Source organism: Scyliorhinus canicula, chromosome 10, assembly GCF_902713615.1.
Source record: "Scyliorhinus canicula chromosome 10, sScyCan1.1, whole genome shotgun sequence".
In the NCBI taxonomy this organism is placed as follows: Eukaryota; Metazoa; Chordata; class Chondrichthyes; order Carcharhiniformes; family Scyliorhinidae; genus Scyliorhinus; species Scyliorhinus canicula.
Window position 1 is genome coordinate 176118755 of NC_052155.1, and position 22471 is coordinate 176141225.

General features: G+C 45.9%; 1 protein-coding gene across 1 annotated transcript in view; it reads left to right on the forward strand.

Annotated features, from left to right (window-relative positions):
* LOC119972792 (transient receptor potential channel pyrexia-like) overlaps positions 1–18182 on the forward strand; it is a 94324-nt gene extending 76142 nt beyond the window's left edge. Inside the window, exons 17-22 of the mRNA XM_038810179.1 lie at positions 747–945; positions 5543–5744; positions 7505–7644; positions 10036–10196; positions 16541–16604; positions 18039–18182. Coding sequence (XP_038666107.1) covers positions 747–945; positions 5543–5744; positions 7505–7644; positions 10036–10196; positions 16541–16604; position 18039 — 767 coding nt within the window. The 3' untranslated portion in view covers positions 18040–18182. The remainder of the gene's footprint in view (positions 1–746; positions 946–5542; positions 5745–7504; positions 7645–10035; positions 10197–16540; positions 16605–18038) is intronic.
* The last annotated feature ends 4289 nt before the right edge of the window (positions 18183–22471 follow it).

Below are 22471 nucleotides of genomic sequence, written 5' to 3' on the forward strand. Positions count from 1 at the left end.
ATCCACCCCAGAGATGCAATAGAGATGGTGGATGGGAGCAAAGCGGTTGATATTATGTACATGGACTTCCAATGGGCATTTGATAATGTGTCAAACAAGAGGCTTGTCCACAAAGTTTAAGCATAGTGTACAAAAGCGAGGAATTAAAATAAATCTGAAAAACACTTTAAATTTAGTACTTTATCCAGTTCTGGGTACTTCATTTTAGGAAAGATGTGAAGACCTTAGAAAGGGCACAGCTAAGAGTAGCAGGAAAGTGTCATGGATGAGGAACTTAAGTTATATGGATAGATTGGAAAAGCTGAGGATGTTTGAAAAGCTGAGGATGTTTTCCTTGGAGAAGAGAAGATAAGAAGAGATTTGGTGGAGCGGTTCAAAGTCATGAAGGGACTGGAAAGCGTAGGTAGGAGAAAATGTTCTCATTGTTCTCAAGCACCAAAGTGCACCAATTTAAGGTGATTGGCAATAGAAGCAATATGAGGAAAAACGTTTTTTATGCAGTGAGTTGTTAGGATCTCAAATGCATTAGCGGAGTGGAGGCAGATTAAATCATGGCTTTCAAAAGAAAATTAGGCATTTGGTTGAAAATTGCAGGGTTCCAGGGAAAAGATGGGAGAGTGAGACTAGGTGAGTTGGTCTTACAGAAAGCCAGAATCGATCTGATGGGCCAAATGGCCTCCTTCTGTGCTATAACCACACTCTATGATTCTATGATCTGTTATCTTCCATAATTTGTATGTTTCTAGGGTTAGTATCAAATATGACAACTCTGCCCCAGATGTTGTTCACTGTCTTTCGTATTACTCTGGTTGATGATTATCGGTTTGAGGATATGTATTTAAAGGACCCAGTAATGGCCTATTTTCTCTGCGGAACATTCCTTGGGATCTCAAGCATTCTTTGTATCAATCTTCTGATCGCTCTGCTTTCAGACACGTTCCAAAGGTAAGTCTTTGTGAAAAATACTTAAGACAGGGCATATAATATGACTTTGCTTATTCGGTCATTGGGTTAACGCAAGCGTTTTGTTACAGTTACTGATACAGACCTTGGGTAGCAATGATGGTGATATGGCACATCGTAGAATTTGTGGGGCAGAGGAGGGAAACTCGTCCTGCTTCCCGATCCTGAGTACATTGATGGACCTCAGTAGGGCCTTCATTAGATAACAAGCAAGAACATGATCAGATTTTGCTGTAGTGACTCCATAGCAGAATGGCACTTCACAACAGGTTTGGCAAGCGCGTTCACTGCCATCAGCACAGCTATTAATACCCTAGAGAGCCCAGAGAGTGAGGTTGAGAAAGGTGCAATAGGTGAATTATAACTCACAAGTAAAAGCATCCGAAAATAAATTAAAAAACATCTGGCCAAGTTGCAAAGCCGTATCATATGTCATAAGTATAGACAAAAAATTGCCATTGTCATGGGCTTGTGTTATAACCTGCCCAAGTCCTATGGGGTTGGAGCAATCAATCGCCCCGTGAGTCTCGCTGAATATGAGCTCCTCCATTAAAGGGATAGAGAACACTAAATCATCCACAGTTGAGTTCTGTATAAAGCTGGCCAGGTATGGTACTGACAGTTTGAGACACAGCTGGGATCTGGTGTCAATTGTAAATACGGCAGTGTGTCAATGAACCACGTTTTCCGAAATCTACTGGGTCCGGACTTGTTTGTGATCTACAAAAGCTTGTCTTCATTGTTTGCCACATTCTTTGACTGTACCATGAGTAAATGCAGCAGCTGTTGGATAATTTACAATAGTGAGTCGCCAACATCATTGTAGACCTCCTGGAGGGACTTACAGAACTGCAGTGTCATGAATAGAATGACATTTCCATGGTGACATGCAAAGAAGCCAAAGGCAGGGAGTGGAAAAAATGCAGAAAACGCATTTTCACACAAATGCTATGACTGATGGCTGAGTCTTTAGGCACCCAGTTACTGGAGCCATTCACTGCCATATTTGATAGTCTGGTAGGTTGTTTGGAGAGAACCATGTTAATGAATATAGTCCACATTGGAGATACCCTACTTACATTTCTTTTTTTCTTAGAAAATATTTTCCTGAAGCATTTGTAATTTTCATTTTAACACATTCACGTCTCTTAAACAACCGCGCAGGCCGACCCACGTAATAAAAGAAAAAAAAAACAACCTATAGAACACCCCCTACTCTTTCCCCCCCCCACTCTATTCTCTAGCTGCCTGTAAACTATATTCTCTGGCCCGTTGCCATGCCTCCTGTTTTCCTACCCCCCCCAACCCCTTTTTCCCTCCCCTCCCCTTACTGCTGACATTCAATTTTCCTTGAAGTTTTCCTAGGGGCTGGTTTAGCACAGGGCTAAAGAGCTGGCTTTTAAAGCAGACCAAGGCAGGTCAGCAGCACGGGTCAATTCCCGTACCAGCCTCCCCAAACAGGCGCTGGAATGTGGCGACCCGGGGCTTTTTACAGTAACTTCATTTGAAACCTACTTGTGACAATAAGCGATTTTCAAGTAGTCTATGAATGGCTGCCATCTCGGGGCGAACCCTTGAATTGATCTTCTCAAAGCGAATTTAATTTTCTCCAGACTGAGAAACACTGCCATATCGCTGATCCACACTCCTGACTTCAGGGGCTCCGAGTCCCTCCATCCCAGCAAAATCCGTCTCCAGGCCACCAGGGAGGAGAAGGCCAGAACATCAGTCTCCCTCCCCCTCTTGGCCCCCGGATCTTCCGATGCCCCAAATATTGCCAATTCTGGACTCGGAGTTACCCTTCCTTCCAGGACCTCTGACATAACTTCTGCAAATCCCTGCCAGAATCCCCCCCCATACTTACATTTCTGAGGTGGCCATTACCAGGGCACAGCAGGAGCAGAACTGAATAAATGCTTATCCTTTGAAGTACATCTCTCCATTTTTGCAAATCTTTTAAAATAATTAAGAAAATACCAAGCATTGATAAGCTCTGGGTCCTACTGCATTATCAGACCATTCCAGTTATTGCAAGAACATATATGACTTGGCACCCAACATTGCCTCATCGTTTGCCCCAACATTTTAGACATGTAAAAATTAAGGTATTGAGGCTGGCTGTTCAATTTTTACTCCTGACAGCATAATCTGAAATGTTGTGGAGCCTTGGATAACCACAGATGTCAATTATCAATTTTGCTTATCTTCAAAAACGCACTGGTGCATTCAAAGGGTTTCAAAGGAAAATCTCCAAGCATAGCACTCTGGCAATTCATAATCCTTCAAGAGTTGACCTTCTTTTCAGTGGAGTAAAGATTGAGGAAGGAAAATATACAATTGCTGTGGAAAAGGTAATGGAGAAGTAAGATATTTATTTAAAGTAGGGCATGGGTTCAGAATTTTCGGCAGTAGTATCAAAATCAATAAGCAAAATAGACTCAAGAGGAGTATTTCCCAATTGGATGATGCATTGGAATAACAAGCACCGAGCAAGGGCAATTTCATCTGTGTCAATTGGCTCTTCTTATAGATGAGTTTGAAGATTACAGTAACTGTATTAATGAACAGTAAGAAGTCTTACAACACCAGGTTAAAGTCCAACAGGTTTGTTTCAAACACGAGCTTTCGGAGCGCAGCTCGTGTTTGAAACAAACCTGTTGGGCTTTAACCTGGTGTTAACCTGGTGTTGTAAGACTTCTTACTGTGCTCACCCCAGTCCAACGCCGGCATCTCCACATCATGTATTAATGAAGATGGTTAAATGCTCAGTGGGATATGATGATGGGTGTGTTCTTGGAAGGTGGGACTCGGGCGCGATTCTCCGCAAATCCGGCGAGCCGTGAAGGCTGGCGTGAAACTGGCCGTGTTTCACGCCAGCCTCGGAGCTCCGTCCCGGGACCCGATTCTCCCCCCACCCCCCCGGGCGGGGCTAGTATCGGGGCCGGGGGAATCACGGCGACGCAGAGTTAGCGAACGGCGCTAACTCCGCCCACCAAGAGTCACGGCGGCTGACGCGCACGATGACGTCAGCCGCGCATGCGCGGGTTGGACGGCTCCAACCCGCGCATGCGCGGATGACGTCATCACGCAGACGCGTCAAATCCACGCATGCGCGGGCCGTCATGCCCCTCAGACTGATCCTGCGGGGCGGCAGAAGAACAAATAGTGCGCGGGTATCGGACCCGCTGCCCGCGATCGGTGCCCACCAATTACAGGCCCATGCCACCCTTGATTTGGCACCCGTGCCAATCGGTGCCATGGTTGTCTGGGACGGGCACTTTGCGGCCGTTTTCACGAGCGCTGAAAGCAGGTGTGATCGCAGCCGTGAAAACGGCCGTAAACTCCGCGGTATTCGGCCCATCGGCCTGCGGAGAATCGCTGTTCGCCGTAAAAAACGGCGAGCAGCAATTCGTGTCGGGGTGCGGCCGGAGGGGGGGAGAATAGCGGGAGGCCGTGAAAATTGTCAGGAAGGCCCTCCCGCTATTCTCCGTCCCGTCATGGGCAGCGGAGAATCGCGCCCACTGTTTGATAATACTTGTGTGAAATATCTTGGGGACATTTCGCTATGTTGAAGGCACTGCATAAACACATATTGTTGCTGGAGGGCAGGACTGAAAAGTGGAGAGGTGAACAAACATATTAGAGGCAAAGTTTGCTTACTTTCAGGATTATGGCAGTGATATTCACCAGAATTGCGATATTGAAGCATTTTGAGAGTTTTTGCACGAGAGTTAGGGTGGGACTGCTGTGGATTGGTCAGGGAGGGTAGAGTTTTGAGAGCACGGATGTGGGCGAGGGGCATGCATGTTGTGAAAGCATGGGCAGGAAGATGTTGTGAGAAGTGGTAATGGGAGGGAATGTGTGAGAACTTGTGGTGGGGGGGGGGGCAGGCGCTGTCACTGGGGAGTTGTGGTAGAGCTGTCAGGAGGATTTGAGAGTGCAAGATGGTGTAGTTAAGGCCGGCTTGGAGGGGGCGGTGGAATTTGTGAGATCAGGACGGAATTGTCAGGGGCAGTGGAGGGAGCTGTGAGAACAGGGTAGAGTTGGGGGAGCAGAGAGCAACAGTTTCTTCACAATCGCCTCGCAGGCTCCACTGGGGGCTCTGCTGGTCCTCGAAGCTCATTCTCTGAGGAAACCCCCTCCAAACCAGAGCTTGCCCCAGGGCGGTCTCACAAGAGTCTCCACTTCATAATCAGCACGACTGCCTCGGAGGAGGAGGAGCTCACAACTCCGATTATTTTCAGGGCAGTGATTCACAGTTTGGGAACTCCTGGCTTAAGCAGTCATAATATAGTTCAGATAACAGCCTGGGGAAACGTAATAAGAGGCTAGGAAAGAGACATCTCAACTGCATAATGAATACCAATGACTTAGGACACACTTAGACAGAACCTTCCCTCAAGGGATTAATGCAGAAGGTGGTGGGATGGTCAGTTGGAAGAAAGTACAGCCCATGATGTGGTATATTGTACATGTTCTGTGGAAAGGGTGAAGACATCTTCCAAGGTTTTCTTTCATGCCTATGTTTGTAGTTGATTTTGTGACATGATCTGTTGATTGTTGAAGCTTCTTATTTCAGAGTTTATGACAATGCAAATGCAAATGCAGCCATGCAACAGGCCAGCATTGTACAATACGTTGAAGACCATCTCAGTCGTGACAGAAAGAACACATTCAAAGAATTTATTCATAAATCATGCGCGCCTTTAGAAATATTCTTTGACGATGACCTAACGGTAGATCAAGAAGATGATCTCAAAAAAGTCACCATCCAAATAAAGGTAGTGTGAATCTTCTGATTAAACCGTATTTGGTTAAATCGACTGCACCACAGGTCTGAAACAACTGCAGCATAAATTAGAGTAAAGGGGAATTTGATGCTGCGGGGTGGGTAACAAAATTGTCGTCTGGGAAATGATTTTGTATTCAATCCAAACTGACCACCCAAGGGAGTGAAGGTTTACTTTATTTGAGGCTTGCAGGCATTTCATATGGAATAGTTTGGGAATTCAAATTTAGTTTTAAAATGTAGAAATTCAAAGCTGACGTTGAAAAAAGTATTCATAAAGATTTTGGATTCATTTCCAGCCTGACCTATATATGACTGTGGTCCCAGGCCAAAGTGGTTGCCTCTTAATCCCTATCAACTGGCCTAGCAAGCCATTCAGTTTACACACTGCAGTTCAGGGAAGAAGGCCCATCAACAGCATGTCAAACTTCTAAGGGATGGACAAATAATGCCTTTCCTATGATACCCAGCTCCCAAGAACCAATTAAAAAAGAAAATATGGGCAGCACGGTGGCGCAGTGGATAGCACTGTTGCCTCACTGCTCCGAGGTCCCAGGTTCGATCCCGGCTCTGGGTCACTGTCCGTGTGGAGTTTGCACATTCTCCATGTGTTTGCGGGGTTTCTCCCCCACAACCCAAAGATGTGCAGGTTAGGTGGATTGTCCATGCTAAATTGCCCCTTAATTGGAAAAAATTAATTGGACACTCTAAATCTATTTAAAAAAAAGAAAATATGCTTGGGCATTTTAATATGCTCTTGGAAAGGGGCAAGATTCAGGGATATGTTTAGAAGATAAATAAATCAGTTTTAGATCTGTGCAAAAAAGAGAGTCTTTCTGGACCTTGGCCTATCTTGAGAATAATTTTAATATTCTTAGTTATAATTCAGTTCAGAATGAACACAGGTCCACGTGACAATACTGTTACAACTGTGTACAAGTTTGGCAATTTTACTGAGAAGCCAAAAGGAAAGCTGGTAAGGGAAATTAAATTAATTGTATCAAATCAGTTAAGGCGTTGAGAAGCATCTGACCATCTGACCATTTGACCAAGTAGTAATCAATATGGGCTGATTTGTCCAACAAGTATCAAAACAAGGCATTTACCCTAAACTCTGCTGTATTGATGTCAATGGGTAATAGAATCGAACTGAGTGTAAAACCATTATCGTTTCATTGTATTTTTGCATGACCTGCAATATTTCACCCCCTTTGAGCTTAATAAGGCAATGGACTTTGGTGCGACAAAATGAAATGTTGGTCAATCAGTCACAGCATTGAGCGCTCACATAGTGACTCAATAATTGGATGCAGGGGATATATTTCTTGTTGATTCCGAGTAGGAAAAAGGCCACTTTAAGAGTCCAATCACGTGATATATTGATGACATCATCGGCCGTTTGCGTGGGCTATCCTAACAACATGTAGAGTAAATAACTTTCCAATTAAGCTCTTGTTTGTTTGTACCTTCGTGGTCTGCAAATGTATCCTTTAAAAATACCACGATATCCACCTATGGTTCTTCATTCCAACCTGAGAAGAGAACCAATTCTGTTTCCTATTTAGCTCGTCTCTGTTCTCTGAGAGGGGCAGTTAAGAAGAAAGGCCTGTCCAATCCATTGCACCAGTCAATGTTCTCAATGCTTGCTTCCTAAGTAAAACAGAACTTATCTGAGGTTATGTACTCACTATTATCGATAGCTAGAAATTTCTTTCATTTTAACCTCAAACTCTGAAATGTATCCCTGTTCAGGAAGATATAGATAATCTCACAAAGTTATTACAAAGGGAACAATGGGAGATGGCTGATTATCAACAGAGTCCGAGAAGCAAATATTTCAGAAAGTCTTGGGGTAACAGCCGCAGCCAAAGTCAAGATGAAGATTCGGAAGAGTAAGTAGCTGGACCTATATTTTCAGTCTCTCTTCTATTGCTCACATTACGACACAGTTGTTGAGTTCATGTTTGCCGTTTTGCATTTGACATCAAATATTATTGTCCAGCAGCCATCAGGTTGTGGGTAATCCGTACAGGCTCTCAACTAATAATTGCATGATTAGGACAGCTTTTAATGTTTGGTTTTATTTGAAATATCTCTCCCTATACATCTCTGCTTCTCTATCTCGCTCTTCGCCTTTAAGGTGCCCTTAAAACCTACCTCTTTGATCCAGTTTTTGGTTGCCTGTTGCCTGTTGTGAAATTTTGCTGATAGGATTCCTCTGAAGTGCTTTGGGATTTTTTTTCTAGGTTAAAGGTTCTATTTAAATACAAGTTGTTGTTTCTGCCCATAAAGATGGATTGAATGCAAAAGATTCAACAAGGTACCTTTTTCTCTGGGATCCAATTTTATAATCAGAGCTGCAAAACAGAGCAATGGACGCAGTCGGCAGATGGGGTAGAGGAGCCACGATTGTCAGTTGGGAGGCTAAAGACTCCCTCAAGAGGCCTAGTTGGGGAGCACTCCTGCCCCACATGAAACACATAGATCTGGGGTGGGATTCACCGACGGCGGGATCCTTCGCTTCGCCGGCAGCGCACTCACGCCCGCGGATTTCCTGAAGGAATAGGAGTGGCTGCAATGGGAAACTCCATTGGCCGGCTGCCGGCGGGGGTGCACCGTGCCAGAAACCGTGTCTGGTGGATGGAAAATCCCGCCCCTGATCTTTATAGAGCTGGCAGTCCCTGCCTCCCTTTCACTTCCAGGGAAACCCACATGGCAGCAGTGAATTTTAATTTGGGCTTCCAATTGTCATGTGAGTGCCCAATTTATTTTTTAATTTTAAAAAGTTTTTCCAATTAAGGGGCAATTTTAGCATGGCCAATCCAGCTACCCTGCACATCTTTGGGTTGTGGGGCTGTGACCCATGGGGAGAATGTGCAAACTCCACATGGACAGTGACCCGGGCCGGGATCGAACCCGGGTCTTCAGCATTGTCAGGCAGCAGTGCTAACCACTGCGCCACCTTGCTGCCCCTTGAGTGCCCAATTTAAATATGTTAAGTAGGTGCCCCGCCTCTCTTTGGCAGAATAATTGGGCAACCCAATATATGCGAGGTGCATTTGAGACAAGTTGGGGACATACTCCCTGTAGTTATGACCTGTAAAAGCCAGTTCTATGCATCCCAACCCCATTGCTCTCCCCAGGCATTGGGGGAAGTTTAATATCGAGGCCATTGTTTCTGATGTGTGGGAAGATCTGTGAAAATCAGTGACTGGAGAACAAGCTGGATGACCTTCAGAAACAGGAGGTATTCAACAAGCCAGAAGCCCTGTGTGCATCATGTTGAGTTGAATTGATTTGATTTATTATTGTCACATGTATTAGTATGTGAAAACTATTGTTTCTTGCATGCTGTACAAACAGTGCATACCGTACATAGGGAAGGAAGGAGAGACTGCAGAATATAATGTTACAGTTATAGCAAGGTGTAGAGAAAAGATCAACTTAATACGAGGTAGGTCCATTCAAAAGTCTGATGGCAGTAAGAAAGAAGCTGTTCTTGAGTCGGTTGGTACGTGACCTCAAACTTTGGTATCTTTTTCCTGATGGAAGAAGGTGGAAGAGAGTATGTCCGGAGTGCGTGGGGTCCTTCATTATGCTGGCTGCCTTTCTGAGGCAGCGGGAATTATAGATAGAGTCAATGGATGGAAGGCTGGTTTGCGTGATGGACTGGGCTACATTCACGACCTTTCGTAGTTTCCTGCGGTCTTGGGCAGAGCAGGCTCCATACCAAGCTGTGATACAACCAGAAAGAATGCTTTCTATGGTGCATCTGTAGAAGTTGGTGAGGGTCGTAGCTGACATGCCAAATTTCCTTAGTCTTCTGAGAAAGCAGAAGGGGAAGTATTATGAATACCGCTCTTTTAGTATTTTCCTGTACATCCACATTGCAGCAGGAGCTCATTTACATTAAACTGCCTCTTCACACTAAGATGCTTCATTCCTCATTTACATGACGTCATCCCATTAACAGTATATTGCTTCATTATCGTTACACTAACTAATTCACATTACATTACTGTATTAACAATGCAGTGCCTCATTTAAATTGCAACACTTTATTTAAGTTGCATCTTCTCTATATTCCACCACCTCATTTACCTTACACTAATTCAATTACTTATACACCATTTTACTTACTTTGTACCATCTCATTAACTTTCGATTATCTCATTAACATACAATGCCTCATTTATTTTGTAAGGCATTCACGAAAGATAGGGTTACTATTGACTGAAGTGCTGTAATTTAAAGAAAGCCATAATGTTTATTTTCTTTTTCAGAGGCACAACGCTAAATATAGCACTGCACGAAGAGATTACGAACCTGCAGTTGAAGGTTTCGGCCCTTCACGAGCAGCAGGAAAATACTACGTCAAAACTCACCAGCGAAATGCAGAGAACACAAGATTTGATTAATGAAATTCTCAGGCACATTGGAGCTGGTAATAAATGAATACTATTATAGAAAACCATCTGCAAGAAATTACCAATGATTAATCTGAATACCAAACATAGAAAGTTTAAATGGTTTTATGGTGAATAAAGTTGCCGTAGTCCCAGATGACTGTAGATTGTTTTCCCCTTTGAGAGGGGGGCTGACTGGGGGTGATTTAACCTGAGGGCCACCACACCTTAGGTGAAGGGGCAAGGCTGTGAAGGCAGGGCCTTCATGAATAACCTCAGCAGGTACAAGAATTGAACCTGCATTGATGGTCTTGCTCTTCATCATGAACCAGCTGTCCAGCCGACTAAGCCAAAGCGACACCCTAGGGTGAATAGCAGGACTTCTGAAGTGATTACAAGCTAACCTTATTTGGAAGCATTCAGCAGTTCAGGCAGCATCCGTGAAGAGAGAAACAGAATTAACATTTCAGGCTGATGACCTTTCACCAGTTCATTAATTTTGTTTCTCTCATCAGAGATGCTGATGGACCTGATGAGTGTTTCCGTATTTTGTTCATTTTCATTTCGGATTTCCAGCATGTGCAGTATTTTGCTTTTGCATCACCTTATTCGGGCTTTGGATGGTATTATTTGAACTAAGACGGAGCTTCAAGATATCCATAATAGTTATCTGCATCAAAAAAAATGTCACCATCATCAGAATTTACCTCCCTCGTCTTCACACCTACTGGCTCTTCCTGTTCCCTTTCCAGCTCTTTCGACTAGGTATTTTCCTCTCATCGGTTTTTCTCTTTCCATTCTTCAATGGAGTCTTCCTCACTCCCCAATTCTCTTTTAGTCATTCTATTTTTCCGTTGCACCTTCTGCGCATCTATGCGTGTATGCGCCTCTCACTCTCTCTTCCCTGTTGTGGCATTGTCAAACTAAAATTAAGTAAAATCTGGAGTCTGATGGTTGGGCATTGATTCCAGCACATTTGTATATTGGTGCCGCTTCAGGTTGTTTGGAGAAGGAGTCCAAACCATAAGATAGGACCTGAAAATTATTATTTTCCTGGCAGTGGATTTGTGCACACCTTCATTTTGTTTACATGTTTTCGCTATTTTTTAATGTCAGCAATATAAAACACATTTTTAGGTGAACATCATGGCCAGGTGAGGAACAGCCAAGACAGCTGTGTCAAAATTGCTTTTGATTAAATATAATTGAGAGAAATTTAAATATAATTGAGAGAAAATGAACGTTAGGTGGAAAGTTTTCCAAGTTACAGTAAATTAATGTAACAAGTAGGAAATAACAAATTCACAAGGAGAAAAACCTAGTGAGTATGAAGAAGAGAAACTCAAAAGACAAACACAATGATCAAATTGTGGATGACAGATAGAACGCACATAATGGGCGAAATCGAAAGGCCGCACGCTCCCGATCAAGGGTGCGATACAGCCGGTAAATCTCGCGAGAGGCCTCTCAGGATTTACCTGGCTCGCCACGCCTCGTGAGATTTAACGGGATCTCACAAAATGTTGCATTCTGGATCCCGACCACAATGGGCAGGATCCAGATCTGGTTAATCTGCATATTGACGTGCTTCACTCAGCAGCCAGGGGACCAGGCATACCGGCACTTGGGGGGAACTGCCAGGGGTTCGGGCCCCTGGGTGGCGCGGCTCTGGGCAGGGTGGTATCCTGGCACAACAGAGGCCATTTGGGCACCCTGGCAGTACCATCCTGGCACCCTGACAGTGCCACCCGAGCATCCTGGCATTGCCAGGCTGGCAGGGGTCTTACCAGGCTGGCAGTGCCAAGGTGCCTGGGTGGCATTTTGCCTGTGCCAGGTATCGTGCCCGGGGGTGCACTGCCCTTATTAGGTGGCGTGTGGGGGAGCCCGAAGACCCCCTTATAGGTGAGTTGGGGCAGTGGTGGATCTGGGGTTCGCATTGGAGAGTCTCAACCTGGCGCCCCGATCTCTTCTTGGGACTAAGTGCGGCCTCGGTGGGGCATTCCCCGCTGAGGCTCCAAAATAAAACAGATTCCCGTTAGGTAGCAGCGTCTTTCTTGGTGTTGCAAGCGCTGTGAAACACCCGGCTAATCCAAAATTCTATGATTAACCTAGGACAAAAGTTCGGCGCAACATCGTGGGCCGAAGGGCCTGTTCTGTGCTGTATTTCTCTATATCTATATCTAAATGTGCTCAACATGGGATTCTGTTTCATTTCCGTTAAATCGCACCCAATGTATTCTCATAAAAATACTATGGGGTCATTGGGGGCATTTTGTGCATCAATTTTAATACCAGCAGGCGTCATAGTAGATTTTGACATCGGGATGTTCCATATATTTGGTGAATGATAAAGTAAATTTCAAGATATTAAGGAAACAGATGGGAGAAACCATTTCCTCCAGTTGTGGAATACAGAACTAGGAGCGTAGTCACAAATGTAGAGCCAGAGCGTTAAGTACTGAAAGTTTGGAAGTTTGGAACTCTCCTCTGTAAATGACAATTGACACTAGATAATTTGTTAATTTAAAAATTGAGATTGATGGCTTTTTGTTAATGCAGAGGGGGGATATGTGAGTTAGGTCCCATATTAATGATCAAATTGAATAGTGGAACAGGTTTGAGGGGCTTGATGGCCTGGCCTTCCTATATTCCTGAAGGGGCTTGATAGGGATGATAGAGGCTGAGAGATTGGGCTGGATTCTTCTGCCCCGCCCACTGCAAGATTGCCACAGGCGGGACGCGGACCACATAAAAGTCCATTGACCTCGGGCTGGAATTTCTGGTCGCTAGGGACAACGTGGCCGGAGAATCCCCTGGGCGGGATTTTCTGATCCTGGGGCTAAGTGTTGGCGCCGTCGTAAACGCTGGAGCGTTTCACGCCGGAGTCAACAGGCCCCTAGGAGCAGGGATCCTGCACCGCACAGAGGGCTAGCAGGGCACTGGAGAGCCTCACGCTGCTCCAGCTGCCGATACCGGCTTCAGAACGGGTGTCGCAGGTCCGCTATGTGCGCTACAGCTGGCGCGAATTTGCGCATGGGTTGCCTTCTCCGCGCTGGTTCCGACGCAACATGGCGGAGAGCTACAGGGGCCCAGCAGGAAGGGATATAGGCCCCCACCAGGATAAGCCCGCTCGCCGATCGGTAGGCCCCGCTCGTGGGCCAGGCCACTGTGGAGGCCCCCACCGGACTCAGATTGCCCCCCCCCCCCCCCCCCCCCCCACCATCAAGCCGCCTCCCCCGTGAACGCCAAGGTCCCACCGGGTAGGACCAGACAAGAATGGTGCCAGCAGGACTTGGACTAACTCGGTGGGCACTCGGCTCATTCCCTCCCCCCCCCCCCGGGCAATTCTCTGACCCGGCGTGGTCAGAGAATACCGCCCATGGATTTTTGGTCTCTTGGAGAATTGAGCGATATGGGGAGCTGGCAGGAAAGTGGAATTGAAGCCCACGTTCAGTCACGATCGTAATGATCAGGCTTGGTGAGCCATGTTAGTCTACTCCTGCTACTATTTATTTGTGTTCTTGTGTTCCTGGGTCCATGCTGAAGATCAATGGTCATGAGCTGCTGGCCAGAGAAAAATAAGAAATTGATTCGGGGTGCCCATTGACTGAAAGTCAAAACAGTGCTGGCTAAGAGCTTGTTTTTAAGCCTGTCTTTTTGTTACCTTTGACCATAGGCTTTTTTCCCCCTCAGCTTTCTTGAAATACTAATTTTGTCCCTTTTGGAGCAGTGAGAAAAGAAGGCTTAAAATTTACAAAAAAAAACAGTCAATACCTGAGGTGATGCACACGAGGTGTAACGATGAAGTGTGGTTACAGAGTGGTGTGAGCAGCTGTGTAGACATGAGTCAGTCTCTGTTTCAAGGTCAAACTTCCCGTCCTTATTTTTATACTTTCATGACATTCCTTAGTCTGTATTTATAATAGAAGGAGCCTTTTTCCTCCCGCATTCACACCTTTCTATCAGTGGGATTTTGCTGCAATTCCTCTGGTAAGGGAGATGTAACTACAGTGTGAGAAGTTCATGTCGCCAGTTTTAGTTACAAATGTGGACGCAGGAATATATAATGGCAGAAATGGTACACACAAAATTATGGGTTGGCAGGGTTGTGAGGTGGAGGGGGGAATGGTTGTGTTGCTGGTGGTCAATTATTCCATCATTTTCCTGAAAGCAAGCAGGTTTGCAGCAGAGGTGGCAGCAAAATGGGCCTGAGAGGTCTTTTGTCATGTCACCCCTTCTATTTAGATTTCTCAACCCTTGTAATTGCCAGGACAGCTGGCTTCCCTATCAGCTTTGTGCTAATGATAGTGGAGCTGAGATTAGTGAGGGCAAGGCATCCAAACCTGGTCTCATTTTCGGTCCTTCGTTCTACCTGCATTAACAGTGTTTCAGAAAACTACAGTCAACCTGGTGGTAGCTGACACCATGCCATTCTCTATTCACTGGAATTTGTGATAGCTTAGGTCGGAAGCGAAGCGTCAAATGGTGGATTTCCCAAACCCCAATATTAGGATTGGTCTTCAGTTCTCCTGGGACGCCATGGTGAGCTGGGGCCCTTGACTGCCCAGCCTCTTCCCCACTCTCCTCAACCCCTCAAGGACAGAGCAGCACCTTGTTTTGTGTCCTGATTTATGTAACTCCCCATTAATCGGTGTTTTTGATTAACCAGTACCACCCATTGCCGCAGTCTGCCGGATAGTAAAAATGTCACTGTGCTGTGGGGAAAGTTGTGAGAAATGGATGGAACGGCACTGAAATGGCTTCATGGAGGAGGAGGACCTTCTTGTGGTCTACAGAAACAATACTAAGAAACAATACTTTTCACTGTATACTAATACATGTGACAATAATAAATCAAATCAAATCTTTCACCAGTTTATCCTTAATGGCATATTGGTTAAGAGGCCTGGACCTTGCTGAGGCTTCCAGAGGATCTTGCTTTCAGATATTTAGGGTGCTTCTGCCCTATTAAATACCTCATTCAATATTCTGCTGCCACAGTATTTTGGAGTTTGCTCCTTTGCACTGGCGAGCTTCCTGTTTACAACATGAATCCCCAGGGACCTGTCGCCTTCTGCAATGACCAGCAATTATGACACGACAGAAAATTATGAGACATTGTTATTGCTTTGCTCATGCACCAATAGCTCATACAAATATTGTTGTCTTGCGCTATTCAATAGCAGCTTTCATTACAGATTGTTATCTTTCCATTCATAAACAGCTTTCCACACACACGTTGCTTTGAATTTATTGACTGACAGTTCATTGCAAACGTTTACCTTCCTTTCTGATTATTCACTGAACAAATGTATCAGTCTGGCTTCTTCCAATTACTCATTGGAACATTAACAGGATTAATTGGCAGACGGGTGAAGGGATTCCTGGCTGCCTGTGGATGGATGTCACTAAGGCTCATTGATGAACCAATTGGTGCCCATTATTCATGAGCCCACTACAATTTAGTAGTGGCTTAGGGTTTAATTGCAAGAGTTTCCTGCACTACCCAAAGGGTACACAGCAAACCCTATGTGGTTCACCACCAGCATCCAGGTGGGGCCCCTCATAGTCTGTTACTCTGTGCCTCATCAAAAGACCTCAGCATTGGGAAGGGAGAGGATAATTGAAAGCTGCCCTTGCTGCCTTCTCCTGCGACCGATACCCCACAATCCAAATCCTGCCTTCACTCAACTTTGATTGGAGTCCAGCAATAATCCTAGGCCTCTGGTGGGATGTATTGTCACCAGTTATCATCACCCCTGCCGGCACTGGCAACCTGAGGCACTGCCCGCCCACTGATTGGCCAGCAGCTCATGGTGGGTGGGGATTCCACCAGCAAACACAAGAAGGCTCACTGGTGGCCACTTAATTGCCTGAAGAATACTTGATTCCATCGGGCATCCACATGGAATTTAGAGGGATTCCCTGTCTATTTTCCGACCAATGGATGAGATCTCGATCAGGCAGACAGAATCCCACCCTAAGATTTTCCTGGAATTTCCTCGAGGGTTCTCCCCATCTCCCACTATGTTCTTAACAGGAATCCAGGAGAAGTAGCAGAATTGACCATGAATGCAGTTTCTCCGAGGTTTCCACCAACTTTAGGGCGTGCAGTTGGAGGAGAACCTGCAGGAATTCCAGGCACGAGTGGCAATAAATTAAAATCCCAAGTCTCATTACATTGTGATGTTAGGAGGCACAATAAATTGTCTTGTACCTATTTTATTAATCCAATATGGAACACCGAAAAAGAAGATTGAGTATTTTATATATCGAAGAATACGGTCAACACTATTTGCAGCAAACCACAAATCAGTTTGTTTATGCTCTCCAACAATAAAAATTACTTTTTATCCTTTCTCTCTTCAAAATCATCTTTTAGGTACCAGTGGGACCCATTCATCACATGAGCCACATGGGGATACACAGGGTCGCACTACCCAATGGTAACCAGTGTTTATTTGGTGTTTTGCATTGTTCCGTGCTCCTTAAGAGTGTATTTTTGTTGACTGCTAATTCTCCAGATTCCAGCTCAAAATTACAATCTCTTTCTCTCCTATCTGCATCTATACAATTCCGACAGTGCAGAAGGAGGCCATTTGTCCCATCAGGTCAGCACTCGACACTCTGAAAGAGCACCCTATCTCGGCCCACTCTTCCGCCCTATCCTCCACCTTATCTACACATCCATGGACACTTAGGGCAATTTTAGCATGGCCAATCCACCTAACCTGTACATCTTTGGACTATGGGAGAAAACCAGAGCAGCCAGAGGGAACCCACGCAGACACAGGGAGAAAGTGCAAACTCCACACAGGAAGTCACCCAAGGTCCCCATTGAACCTGGGTCCCTGGCACTGTGAGGCAGCAATGAGGTTGCAATGTTTGCTCACATTCTGTCCCGTATAACAGCTGAACACTGGAAGGACTGCAGGCAAACAGCTGCTCTACTGCATCTATTCTAGTTATTTTACCTCCTTCATTCCTTTTGGATGGCGGTCTGGAAACGCTTTGATGGTTTTAAATATCCTCTAGATCCCACCCGGGTCTACATGGCCTGCTTCTGACAGAGGGATACCCATAACCAATCAATTGCCTCATTCGTGCTTTCAGTGGCAATAGAGTATATCCACTTATGTGATGCAGCATGAGAGTCACACAACATAGACAAAGCAACTTGGGACATTTGCCAGTCCAAATGAATAATTCACAGGCTGCAGGGAGAGCAGGGGAAATGATACAAGGTGCGAGTCCTATTACTGCAAACCCCACCCTACCATGAAACCAGCTGACCTCATTCAAATGAGAGGGCCATTGGTTCAGTAAAGTATCTAATTCATCACACAATCCAAGCTTCCCTGCATCAAGGAAAAAGTGCTGAACCTGTCAAACACATTGTCAACAAAATATCCTGAGCTCTGGTAAGATCGTCACTGCCAGGAACCTCAAATACTATACAATGACCAAAAACTATACATCTATTTATCTACCCAGTATCTATATCCAAAATAATAATTAATACTATAAATATATATACACTTTAATACGGTTAACTGCTTGTGCAGATTTTATTACTCTGAGTGTGCTGCAGAATGTTAAACCACACTGCAAGTAGAGATAATATTTAATCCACTTTTAAAAAATTTAAAGTACCCAATTCTTTTAATCCAATTTTGGGCAATATAGAGTGGCCAATCCACCTCTCCAATATTTAATCCATTATCCGTCATGCACTGTCTGTAAGGCAATCAAATTATAATTTAGACCTGATCTTATTTTATGCTTACTTGTCTCTATGAACAGGTCAATGCATCGCCATATATCACTGAAAGTAACACTCCATTTTTGTGTGACTGACTGCGTCTTTCTCTTTTCCCTAGAAATCCCTTGGCATGTACGCAATTAATTCCTCAAGGCGAGGATTCAAAGTGTAAACTGAACAAGAGGTCTGGTGAAAAAAATGCTGCTGCAGAAATGTCAACACAATTAGAGACATTTTATAGAGAAACATTTTATTTCTGATGGATGGATGCAAATGTTGACATTAGTGTATTCAGAGATAAAAGATTAATTATAAATATATACTAATTACAGCATCATAACTTACTACATTAAGCTTACATCGTTACCTTCCAACATTCATAAACTATTTTTGATTTTAGGTGCATGACTTTAATCTAGTTTAAGCTATGGACTATGCCAAAGCTATGGATATTATACCAAAATAATTAGTTGCATTTTTGCAAGAGAATTGCAGCTTCCAAAGAGGTTGGCGATAACTTTGGCTTGATGTGTTAATCTAAATTATGTGATAATATTGAATCACCAAGCCATTTTACATCCCTCCCAATATTTGTTGCAATTGATTCCACCTGTTGAGTGCAGTTGGCTGCACTTGGGGTCAGAGTGGGAACTAAGTGTGCCAGGCTGTGTTTTGTTGAAATTAAAATTCCTATTGCTCATGCATTTGATGATTTTCCCAGAAGAAGCCTTGCTACAGAAGTGTCTGAAAAATGTTGCTCACCAACCACACTTCCTCAGGGAAAAGCACACACAACGGGATGTCTGCCTTTTGTGTATTGTCCATTAGTAGCACTTGGTGTGGCATTTTGATAATTGTATAATATCTGATTACAAGCACAATAAGTTCCAAGGTATCTCCTACAGTGGAACATCCCTGGGTTTCATAGCAGGAAGGCAAAAGAATAATCTCACTGGTACCCTTTGGTTGCTAATCTCGGGTTTCATCAACTTGATGATTACTTTGTCTATAAAATAAGGATTGTTTATGGCCCTGTCATGTCAATACTGCTGAAGGATAGATTGACGTTAGTCCTGTTAGGGTTAAGAGCATTGGGAAGAACCTGCAACACTTGTGTTTTTGACGGAGAGGGAAGTCCCAAAACAGTAGGAACCGAGGATATTTCTTTGGGATGTATATTCCATGTTCAGGATAAATGAAAGCTGCAGGTGTACAAAGTCAGAACTGACTTGCATTGTTTGTGGCCGCCTCACAGTCAAGCTTGCGATTATCAAATGATCTATCAGAAAGTGACTGCGAAATTAGGATAAAGTTACCTTCCCAAGTGAGTTGGCTTTTAGGTATTGCAAATCATTATTAACGAAAAGCTTAACTTAAATAAGATATGCTGGCCTCTTCTACACACCAATTTTCATCAGTGCATTGGTGGCTGTATCTTCAGCTGCCTAGATGCTAAAATATCTCTGCCTTTTTAAATCTCTTTTCCCTCCTTTAAAGACGCTCCTTAAAACCTACTTCTTCCACCAAGCTTTTGGTCACCTGTTCTAATATTTTCTTATATGGCACAGTGTGACATTTTTGTTTGATCACACTCCTGTAAGGCATCTTGGGACATTGTACTATGTTGAAGGCACTATGTAAATGCAAGTTGTTTATTTGTAAGAAGCTGTGAGATGATTTATACAATGTTACTTGAAGCCTCCCAACTTTTTTCTTATCTTTAAATTTTGCTAATTTCCATCTGTGATTTCAATAATCAACTTTATTGTATCAGAGATTGTGCGAAATGTAATTAATTTATTGACTAATAAAGTCTGTTCCACCTTGAATTCGTAGTTTGTGAGTACCTTTTAAACAGCGGATTGGCTGTAGTCATATTAAGGAAAGTCCTGTCCTTGGGTTGCCGTGGTTGAACGCTCCATTGATCCCAAGAGCAATGCAATTGGGAGCCTTATGTTCCTGGCAGGGTTACCCATGATGGTAAATTCGGAGGGGAGGAACCAGACAAAGCGCAATCCAAAACAAGTCCTAATGGCAGATCATGCGGAGGATACTTGTACGGTATTAACGACTGCGATGGGATGATGGCTACAGCAGTAGGAAGGTCCCCAGGAGTCGAGATTCCTTTGCTACTGGAACTGGACCTACCTTCTGTCAAGGACCATGTGTCTGCTGGTGAGTAACAGCATATCCACGTTAAAAGATGTCCCACCCAGGCATTTTCCTAGAGGAAACCAGCACCCCAACAAGCCCTGTGGCGAGAGGTGATAGGGACAGAGATCTGGAAGTCCCTACTTTGGACTGACACATAGGCGGTTGAGTTCGATTTAGTCGTCTCACTTTTGGAATAGGAACAGAAAATAGGTGTTTGACAGTTCCTGTTAAAGGAACTTTGGCAAACTGCTGCAGTGCATCTCATTGCTGACACTATGGCCAGGATTCTCTGACCTTGTGCCAGGGGGCCCCCACATGGCCTGGCCCGTGATCGGGGCCTACCAATCTGTGGGCGGATGGTTCTGTGGGGGCCTTCTTTCCTCCATGCCGGGCCCCTGTCGGGCTCCGCCATATTGCCCAGGGGCCGGCGCGGAGAAGGGAACCCCCGCGCATGTGTGGAAATACGCCGGCCGTTTTGCGCAGGCCAGTCCGCGCATGCGTGAGATCACGCCAGCCGAACGACTTTCGGTTGCGGCTATGCGGAGCTAAGCCGCACGTTCGGCAGCTCCCGCTACTTAAGGACTTTTGGGCCGATTTGAGGGCCCCAAACGGCGCTGTTTCGACGAATCCCGGTGGGGGAAGGTGTCTAGAGGAGCATTCCCCATAATTTATGGTGCTCACCCGGAGTGGGGCAAAGGAAAAAGCTGCAGCAGCTCCCCAAGAAAAGCGGGGGAAGAAGGACAAAATGGCGGCCGGCGGAACACCCGAGGACTGGTGGAAGTGGGCGCAGGAGCAGCAGGCCTCTCTTCTGCGCTGTTTTGCGGAGCTGAAGGCTGAGCTGTTGGACTCCCTGAATGTGACTACCAACAAGCTGCTTGGGACCCAGGCGGCCCAGGAGGCGTCCATTCGGGAGTTGCAGCAGCAGGCCACTGAGAGGGAGGAGGAGGCCGTGGTCCTCGTGGGGAAAGTGGAGTTGCACGAGGCACTTCACAAAAAGTGGCAAGAGCGCTTGGAGGAGCTGGACGTTCGCACGAGGCAAAAGAATTTGAGGATCCTGGGCCTTGCGGAGGGGCTGGAGGGGTCGGATCTCCCGGCGTATGTGACCACGATGTTGAGCTCATTGATGGGGGCGGGGTCCTTCCATTTGCCCCTGGAGCTTGAGGGAGCTCACAGAGTGCTGGCCAGGAGGCCTAAGGCAAATGAGCCCCCGAGGGCGGTGCTGGTGCGGTTCCATCGATGCAGCGACCGGGAGTGTGTGATGCGCTGGGCCAAGAAAGAGAGGAGCAGCAAGTGGGAGAATTCAGTAGTGAGAATCTACCAGGACTGGAGTGCGGAGGTGGCGAAGCGGCGGGCCGGGTTCAACCGGACGAAGGCGGTGCTGCATGCCAAGCAGGTCAGATTTGGAATGCTGCAGCCTGCGCGCCTGTGGGTGACATACAAGGACCGGCACCACTACTTCGAGTCCCCGGAGGAGGCATGGGCCTTTGTACAGGCGGAGAAGCTGGACTCGAACTAGGGCCTGGGGACAAACTATGGCCGTTGCTGTTTTCGCTGTTGCTGTTCTTTAACTTTGACATGTGTGTTTTTTTATGCTGGTTTTCTTTTTGCTCTGTTTCCGGGTGGGTCTGTCTGTTGGGTATGGGTGTGGGGTATGTGGGGAATGTTGGGGGTTTGTATTTTATATGTTCTCTTCTGCACGGGGCTGGGGGTTGGGGTGAAACTGGATTTTGGGGAGCTGCGTCAGAAGGGTGGGGTGTGGCAGTGTGAAAGCGCGGGCTTTCATCTGGTATCCCGTGCCGCGGGGCAGGGGGGGCGGAGCTGGCGGTGGGGTCGTGGCCTCTACTGGTTTTCTTTCCCGCGCTGAAGCGGTGCCAAGGAGGTGTGGCAAGAGGGGGATGACCCCATGCCGGGAGGGGATGGGTTTTGGCGGGAGCTGCCGGGGTCAGCAGAAGTCAGCTGACTCATGGAAGTACCATGGAGGGTGCGTCGCGGCTAGGAGGGGTCCTAGCCTGGGGGTGGGGGTGGGGGGGGGATACCGGGTTGCTGCTGGAATGGTCAGGAAGGAGCTGGTGTGGGCCGGGGGGCGGGGTAGAGGAGAGGGGTTATCGCCATGGGGAACGGGTCGGGCGGGACGAGCTGGCCTGGGGCGAGCAGTCGATAAGCTATGGCTAGTTGGCGGGGGAGGGGGGTGGGTTGCCCTCTGATCCGGCTGATTACCTGGAACGTGATGGGGCTGAATGGGCCGGTTAAGAGAACTAGGGTATTTTCTCATCTGAAGGGGTTGAAGGCGGATGTGGCTATGCTCCAGGAGACCCACTTGAAGGTGGCGGACCAGGTTCATCTGAGGAAGGGGTGGGTGGGGCAGGTTTTTCACTCAGGATTGGATATGAAGAACCG